At 38.4% G+C, this 9306-nt stretch overlaps 2 protein-coding genes across 2 annotated transcripts; both read right to left on the reverse strand.

The window, feature by feature from the left end:
* Positions 1–1577: 1577 nt before the first annotated feature.
* Positions 1578–2171, reverse strand: LOC108366353 (dual specificity protein kinase shkD-like). The gene has a single exon (XM_017620730.1). It carries the CDS (start codon positions 2169–2171, stop codon positions 1578–1580), a length of 594 nt encoding a protein of 197 aa, XP_017476219.1.
* A 2824-nt stretch (positions 2172–4995) lies between these two features.
* Positions 4996–7259, reverse strand: nesd (SHC binding and spindle associated nessun dorma). Its single transcript, XM_017620729.1, has 4 exons — positions 6879–7259; positions 6020–6816; positions 5347–5966; positions 4996–5290 (listed from the first exon to the last, which is right to left on the reverse strand). The coding sequence occupies exons 1-4, from the start codon at positions 7021–7023 to the stop codon at positions 5092–5094; spliced, it is 1761 nt and encodes a 586-aa protein (XP_017476218.1). The 5' UTR covers positions 7024–7259; the 3' UTR covers positions 4996–5091.
* Between the last annotated feature and the right edge of the window lie 2047 nt (positions 7260–9306).

Here is a 9306-nt window from a genome sequence, read left to right on the forward strand (position 1 = left end):
GTTTTGAGCCTTTATGAGGTCTTGAATCATATTTTGCATAGTAGACATGAATTGAGTCATACAATGAGTAAGATTCAATATCATTCCTTCTATGCCACAAGTAGGGGGGTTCGGCTGCAATTGCTCAGTATTATTCCTTTGAATATTTGCAAATGTTTCTTGATAGGAGTTTTNAGTCAATGTGCGGGTTGTTGGATTAAGTAGGTCAACTTGCGCTGAGCTGCGTTGCTTGGCTTGTACTGGTGCCGAAATTTCCGTTTGTGCAGGTGTGGGTGAACTGCGTTGTGAAACCGCTGTCATTGCTGAAGTCGTGGTTGTAGTCGTTGTTGTGAAAGCTGCGCTTACCGTTGTTACTGTGCTTGTTGCTAAGCTAGTGCTTTGTTGTTGCGTTAGAACAACTTGGTCTACCAGAGACATTGGCGACTGGGCATGCCAAGGTGTTTGGGNGATTCAATATCATTCCTTCTATGCCACAAGTAGGGGGGTTCGGCTGCAATTGCTCAGTATTATTCCTTTGAATATTTGCAAATGTTTCTTGATAGGAGTTTTATTTCGCCGTGCTTGGCTGCGTTTGTAGTTTTAACGCGTCGGCAAAAGAAACGTTGGGAACTCGCTGCGCATTGGCAAAAAAGGCCCCTAGTGTAGTGGTTGATGGCGTGAGTNCAAATAAGCAGAAAGCTTATTTATTCCTAGTATTGTCTTTTCGCGTTGGTTCTTTTTTTTTTTTTGCTTTACGTGAATTATTAATAATTTCTCGGCGAAGCGATTAAAAAACACGTCCGCACAGGTTGACAGTCAATANGCGAGACTTTAAGTCTTTGTATACAGGGCATCCCCTATAATTGGCGGTGTGGTTACCTCCGCAATTACTGCGTTTCTTTACAGCCACATCATCTTTGATAGCCTTGCAAGAAGCGGAAGCGTGAAGGTCGCCACAGGCAACACACACTGGGCGCAAGGTACAGTATGTTCTGGTGTGCTCAAATTCTTGACAATTTGTGCACTGTACTGGACCGTTTCGCTTGTGCGGCTCCTCCACTGTTATTCTTCGGTGTAGAAGGTATCGTAGATTGTAGATTGGGTGCACTGCGTTTTTATTCATTGGCTTTGTTTCTGCCTTAAGTTCTACCTTAAACATAGGTTGAGCGATTTTTGCTCTGTTGATAATATTGACAACATTTTTAAAAGAAAATCCTGCCTTCTCTAGAGCATGAGCAATATCAGCAATGGGTACACTTGATTCTATACCTTTTATTACTACTTGCAGTCCTTTGCTGCCTTTGAGCTGGTACGTATACAAGTTTTTCTTATCTTCATTAAGGTGTTTGGTTACCAACCGGTAATTTTCTTCAGTTAGAATCTGAAGTTTGGTCTCTTTAATATTGCCCTTGGTAACTGATGTTACGTGGAAAGTATTGTCTCCAATAAGCTGAGTTAATTTATTCACGAGCTCACTACAGTTTTGCTCTCGTAAATAAATTGGGGGCGGTTTGGGTTTGGCTTTAGAAACTTCATTCGGCTCTTTGTCACATTCATTGTCCAGAATCGCAAACTTATTTCCCAGTAGAGGGTTAATGTCAGTGGTTTTCGTTTTTGCAATTTTTGATGGGTTTGCAATTCTGCTGTGGGCTTAATTTTCGTTTGACTTGTATATACCTATCAATACCCGTTTGAGTCAATGTGCGGGTTGTTGGATTAAGTAGGTCAACTTGCGCTGAGCTGCGTTGCTTGGCTTGTACTGGTGCCGAAATTTCCGTTTGTGCAGGTGTGGGTGAACTGCGTTGTGAAACCGCTGTCATTGCTGAAGTCGTGGTTGTAGTCGTTGTTGTGAGAGCTGCGCTCACCGTTGTTACTGTGCTTGTTGCTAAGCTAGTGCTTTGTTGTTGCGTTAGAACAACTTGGTCTACCAGAGACATTGGCGACTGGGCATGCCAAGGTGTTTGGGTGGAGGGAGAGAACGATTTATCGCGATCAGCATTGTTTGTGGGGGAAACGAACGAAAAGTAAGCATTTCGTCGATCAGCTGAATGCTTTTGGTCAGCTTCTGTTACGGCAAGGTTTATTTCACTGCACTTGGTGCTTGTTTCACTACTATTCGGTAAACGCGGTGGGGCCGGAGCTGCTTTTATTTTATTGTATGTTGGCACATTTATTTGAATTTCTCGCGGCATTGCGAAAATTCTGAAAAAGTAATTTATAATTATAGGCAAATAAGCAGAAAGCTTATTTATTCCTAGTATTGTCTTTTCGCGTTGGTTCTGTTTTTTTTTTTGCTTTACGTGAATTATTAATAATTTCTCGGCGAAGCGATTAAAAAACACGTCCGCACAGGTTGACAGTCAATATTACAAATTTAGTGAGCAGTAGCGCGTTTCAAGAACGATATTTCGGACAAATCGTTAATGAACAACTATTTTTCCTTCAGTCTGCAAGTAATTTCAACCACAAATTATTATTATTGTCAAGAACCATTCACTAAAATTGTAACTTTTTATTATTTATTAATTCCNCTTTGTCACATTCATTGTCCAGAATCGCAAACTTATTTCCCAGTAGAGGGTTAATGTCAGTGGTTTTCGTTTTTGCAATTTTTGATGGGTTTGCAATGCTGCTGTGGGCTTAATTTTCGTTTGACTTGTATATACCTATCAATACCCGTTTGAGTCAATGTGCGGGTTGTTGGATTAAGTAGGTCAACTTGCGCTGAGCTGCGTTGCTTGGCTTGTANGCATGAGAGAAGTGTGCGAAGGAGGAAATCTTTTCAATTTGAACACAAAAAGCTTTAAATACCGTTGTAAAACGGTCAACAAATTTCTTATAAAATATTTTGATTTTTACCATGATAAAAACATGACACGGTAAAATCATTGAGAGACAGTCTGACGTTTGCCAGCAATATAATTTTAAAATTCGAACTCAAGCTCACACACACATTCTCATTTTTGATCTCAAACAACAACAATTGTGAACAATTTCCTTCTTTTATTTTGAATTTTATATGATTTAAAATGTTTGCAAACGTCAGAAAAAAATCAGGGCCGACGAATTGAGAATGGTTTTACTTTCTAATGTTTTTATCATGATTTTTACTGGGTGTAATTGAAACTCCGTCAAATGACTATTAAGGAAAAGAAAAATTTGAGAATAATAAAGAGAAAAAGAGATGAGTGCACAAACAGTTAAGTTAAATGTTATATCAAAATTCTTAAAAAGTAAACAAATCTATTTGTTTTTAATGTTACTGTATAGAGAGAGCTCTTTAAATCCATTTTATTTTTTATGAATAAGATCATAAGCATATATCGTTTTTATAAATAAATCTTATAGCAAGATGCTATATATTTATTTATACACTTTTTGGCTGGCGAAAAATGTAGTTTTTTCAACTTAATAAAAAAGCGTATTTAACCACATTAAAATTTTTGTAATATTGAATGGCGCAACACAAGAACTCTTTTTGTTGCACGAAACCCTTGAACACGTGCCTGTCATCTATTTCTTCTGTTTCGACATTTCGCTATTTTGCATTTCATTCATTTGACGTCATTCGCATTGTCAGATTTTTGAAATTTGTTTTGGTTCGGCATTCTGCTATTTCATAATTCTTTCATTCTCATGTCATCCATCTTCCATTTCTTACCTTCCATTGCCGTTCGCATCGTCGAACGCGCCTGTCAAACACTGCCGCCATCATGCTTTTCAGTTTGGCAGGCACATCCGCTGTTAGAAAGAGAATAGACAACAAGTAAGAAAGTCTAAGTTCGAGCGGAGCCGAACATTAAATACCCGGCGCAGGTACTAAGTATATGATTTTCACCTTTCCGAAAGCTACCGCTACATGCTAAGCAAGTGTGTATCAATTTTGAGTAAATTAGCGTCCTTAAATTTCGAAATATTGAAGTTTCAAGCATTTCTGAAATTTGCCGTTATATAGAGAGTGGTCGTAATTTTAATCTGATTCCAATAATTTTCGACCGTTTGCTTCTATGTGGCAAGCACAATAATCATACCGAGTTTGGTACAAATTGGTAAGTGGGCGGTGCCACGCCCATTTTCCAAAACTTTATCATAAACGTATTTCCTGGTAAAGAATTGTTGCAAGCATCAATTTTGAGTAAATTAGCTTTAATATTTATTGATTTATCCAAGATTTCGTATTTCTCCAAATTACCGTTATATGGGAGGTAGGCGTGGTTATTGTCCGATTTTAAAAATTTTCCGCCATTTGGTATGCCGTAGCAAGACTAACAACTATGCCAAGTTTGGAAGAAATTGGTGCAGCGGTTACCAAGATATACACATGTAACCATAAGTGGGCGTGGCTACGCCCATTTTCCAAAAATTTATAATATTCTTAGTGTCTAAAAATTGTAAATATTAATTTTTAGTGAATAATCTTCAGTAGTTACTAAAATATCGCAGTTTTCGTATTTCTGAAAATTACCGTTACATGGGAGGTAGGCGTGGTTATTGTCGGATTTTGCCCATTTTCAATACCATCCGTCCTACGCCGGAAAGAAGTTCACATACCAAGTTTCGTTAAGATATCTAAATTTTTACTCGAGTTATCGTGTGCACAGACGGACGGACACAGTCACCGCTTAATCGATTTCTCCTTTCATTCTGATCATTTATGTATACATTTGTCTATATCTACCTTGATTCGTTTTGCCTGTTACAAACAAACGTTATATGAACAAAGTTATAATACCCTTGTGCACAAGTGCGCTCGGGTATAAAAAGGGGCATAGGATTCCATACTTGTAAGTATATACGATGATTTTATGAACACTTAAAAAGGCAAAATGGAGCTTATTCTGTGAAAAAACAAATTTACTAAATTTTAAAGTAAATCATCGGCTTCGGTAATAGGCATAATGTTAGATCAAAACCGAACGTTCTGTTCGGCTTCGGTCGGACTCTACTCAGAAGTGAACAGCTTGTTGTTTTTGCTATTACCTATTCAATTTGGTGTTCCATTGTTTAATACAAGTATTCAAGGACGGTTAAAAAGATATTTTTATTGGTTGTAAATTATACAAAAATACGCGTCAATTAAATATCATACCGGGTAAAAAACTTACTTTAGTTTTAAAAAGATTTGCTGGTGTCTCGAGAGCCACTCGCTGGTAATTCATTACTAGGACTTTCGAATACAGTGTCAGCATCTGTTAAATAGTTGAGTGTGTTTTTTGATAACAACGACTTCCCCACATTTAAAGCGAAGATGTTGACTTTGCAGCCTCTAAATTCGCACTCTCCAATAAAAGGCGGATTTGAGTTAAAATGGCTGTTAATAAAAAAATATTGCAAGACATTAAAATAACTTAACATATTTTAATTTACCTTTCCCATTCCTTTAGGGTACATAATATTGTACTTTTACTTTTGTGGTTTTGTCCTTCAAAAGCAGTATCCACATATATCCCATTATTTTGCGAGTTCGTTATTTTTGAATGATTAAAATGAGACTTTGAAATAGTGCTCAAATCGATGCCAATCTTACAGTTAATGACTTTTGAATTATTTAAACGCAACTCCGCCTCATCCATTACAATTATTCCCGTTGCAAACCGTTCTACAGTACATTCATCCAGAATAATTGAAGCACCCCTATTGCATATAATCCCCTGTTGTGTACTAGTTTTTCCATCGCCTATTAAAGTGCAATTACGAATATATACGGTACCATTTTTTGCTACAATTCCAGTACGCACTTTGCGACAATCCATAACAACGTTTTCAAGAGTAAAGGAGCCGTCGAAGACAAAGAGAATGCTGTCATCATCCGATGAAGATATTACCACATTGGCTTTTGAAAAATAATCTTGCGTGCTAAGCTTTTCTCCAGCAACTTTTATTCCGGAAATTTTAGCGTCCTCATTCATATTTTCTAGAAACCTAACAGTATGACGACCGGGCGAAAGATAGATGCAGTCATAGTTACAACTGGTGCTTAAAACATCCTAAAATACAAAATCATAATAAAGTAATTTTCCAGTTTAGATGACAAGTATACCTGTAGAGTATAAGCATTTTGAACCAGAGCATTGGTTGAAATGCACTTCTTTGCAATATGCATTAGATCAATTTGTTGTTCAATTGTGTATGGCATCATAACAATAAAAACTTGCTCGTCTTTTTTTTTATGTATAGCCTCAGTATACTTTTTCCCTTTGAAATATTTTTCTTCTGGGAATTTTATTTCTTGGTATATCCGGCGCATTTCAGGGTTTTCCAATAACTCTATTTCGTTGCGGATCATAGCTAGCCGCAAATGTAATCTCATTAGATCAGTTACCTCAGTTTTGCTAATGGTTTCTTCGGGACTCCCTTCATCTTCATCCGTTAGTCCTATTTCCAGGTACTCCCGCCGTTGCTGCAAATATTTGGATTCGGCAAGTAATTTGCGAACATGCGCTGCCAATGTTCGCTTAATTGTTCGTTTCCGCAAGTCGTAGCAGAATCGAATACGTGACTCTAAATGCTTTTCCACCCAATTAAGGTCGTCATCATTATCGTTGTCCCATGGCATCCAAACATGTGTATAAAAGAAACGTAAACGGTCAACACAGTCTGCAGTTCGCTCTATGTTTAACTCAGCATTTTCCTGTTGCTTCGTCGGCCAAAGATCTTCCAAGAAAACTTCGTGCCTTTCCGGAAGATGAATGTCTTCCTCCTGAACTGCTTGTATAATGAGGATAGCTTTTAAATCCTTGAAAAGAACCTGTTCAACGCAACCAAAAACTACAGTTGGATAGCGGATATGTAGCTCTTCACATATTACACGAGGAATCTTCCAAATCGCTTGCCAACCTAAGGGTTAAACTCAGGATTTCTGAAAAAAAATTGGGAAGCAACTCAAAATGAATATCTACCTGCTGGCTCGATCTGGAGTTCAATATAGTACGACCACTCGGAACGAACTTGTGTTGCGGGAATTACTTCATCTTTCCACGATAAAACACTCATGGATTCCTCCAAGCGATCGAGTAAGCACTTATCAAATTCATAAACTTCCATTGCAAATTATATCAAATAAATCAAAACGCCGAACGTAAAATTCAAACTGAAACAAAGCTGGAGACACGAATTTCGAAACGATACTTACCGTATCGATACTTTTGTCATTCGATAGTTTTGAAACGAAATTGTTTGAAGTAGGGTAAACTCCAAGACCGATAAATAGTATTCGTTTCACCATGGGTAACCTCTAGTTAATAGTACTTATGGGCTGTTTTTGCTTATGCGTAAAAGCACATTTAGCGCATTTAGCTCTAAATGCTACTCTAAAAGTAAATTTATCCATACAAAATTCGGCACCTAAATGCAACTAAATGCACCTCCATTTTTGCATTAAGAATTTAAATGCTAAAAGCAACCCTGTGATCTTCCAAAATTTCCACGATTCGAATATGGTTTAATGAGAGAAACTGGCAACATTGCTTTTTCGAGTATACAGTCGCCCGCTGAAAGCGCTAATAGAGAGTGCTGTTTCCTCTGCACTCGCTGTACAGAGGGAAAACTTTGAAGAACGGCTGACTACCATTAGTCAGCGCATAAAATGTTAAGATAACTGTGCCTGAGGTAGAGGCATATAAAGAAATAGAGGTATTGCCCGGTAGACAGTGTGACGAACCCCTTGACATTGTTAAGTCCTTACCAGACTTCGATGGCAAACAGGAGTGCTATGTTTCTTGGCGGCAGGCAGCCCAGACGGCATATAAGATTTTCGAAAAACATGAAGGTAGTAGTAAGCATTATCAAGCTGTCGCCATAATTAGGAATAAGGTGAAGGGGCCAGCAGATATGGTGTTGGCATCCTTCAATACGGTGTTAAATTTCAAGGCTATAGTTAGTCGCCTTGATTTTACTTATAGTGACAAACGACCCATCTACCTAATTGAGCAGGAGCTCTCAACCCTTCGCCAGGGAAGTTTGACACTCCTGCAGTACTATGACGAGGTTGAGAAGAAATTAACCCTTCTCACCAACAAGACAATCATGACATACGACAAGACAATAGCTGCGTCCCTCAATGAGAAATATAGGATGGACGCCTTGCGAGTGTTCATTTCGGGTACAAAAAAACCACTTTGCGATGTGCTGTTTTCGGCACGACCTAGCGACCTCCCATCTGCTTTAGCGTTAGCTCAGGAGGTAGAGTCAAATCACGAGCGATACTTATTTGCTAGTACCTACGCTAAGAACTTGGAAGATAAAGCCCAAAGATTTGAAGGTAGGCAACAGTATAGGTAAAAGTGTACTGGTGGAAGAGCCCCAGTCAAGGATTTTTATCCATCAAAAAGCCCCCATTTTAATAGAAGTCAAGGTACCAATAATAAGCCTCCACAAAAAATGGAGCCAGTGCAGCCAATGGAGGTAGATTCTTCACTTCGCTATAAGCAAAGCACGCAGCATCAACCCAATGTTCCGTCTCGCAATTGGGTACCGCCTCATACAAATCAAAATGAAGCAAGTAGGCAGGCTGCAAAAAGGCCGAATTATGGCTCCGCTCGATTTACAGGGCCGAAACAACAAAGAATCGACCATTTATCCTCAGGTAAAGAGAGCGAAGAATATCGGGACGTGGCAAATTTGGAGGCTGCAGCAGTGGATGATGAACTGTCTGATTCAGATCAAATCAATTTTTTAGTGCAAATTCCCTGCTACCTTTCATCGAAAGGACAATTGCAGGGAGAAAAATTAAATTATTAATCGATACAGGGGCATCAAAAAATTATATTAAGCCTCTAAAAGAGCTTAAGAATATAATACCGGTCGAAAATCGGTTTTTGGTAAAGTCAATACATGGCTTTAACGATGTTAAGGAAAAATGTATAGTTAACTTGTTTGGTACAAACAGTCCTTTTTTTTGCTCCCCATGCTTTCAACTTTCGACGGAATAGTTGGGCTTGACCTGCTTACGCAGACAAATGCTACGTTAGATTTTAAAAACAAAATAATAAAAACCAGTTCTGGCTCCGAAGAACTTAAATTCTTGAAGTGTGGTAACGTGAACTTCACACAAGTGGAGGACATAGAAGTGCCGCAAGTTGTGAGAAACAAATTTCAAAAAATGATAAAAAATTTAATGGGGGTATTCTCGGACCCGAATGAAGCACTCCCTTACAATACGAACATTGTCGCCACTATTCGCACCGAAAGTGACGACCCGGTATATTCCAAGTTATACCCATATCCTATGGGTGTCTCAGACTTCGTGAATGCGGAAATTCGTGACTTATTAAGAAATGGCATAATAAGGCCATCTCGATCACCATACAACAATCCAATCTGGGTTGT

This window comes from Rhagoletis zephyria, unplaced genomic scaffold, assembly GCF_001687245.7.
Source record: "Rhagoletis zephyria isolate East Lansing unplaced genomic scaffold, Rhagoletis_zephyria_1.1 Rzeph_scaffold_02239, whole genome shotgun sequence".
Lineage (NCBI taxonomy): Eukaryota > Metazoa > Arthropoda > Insecta > Diptera > Tephritidae > Rhagoletis > Rhagoletis zephyria.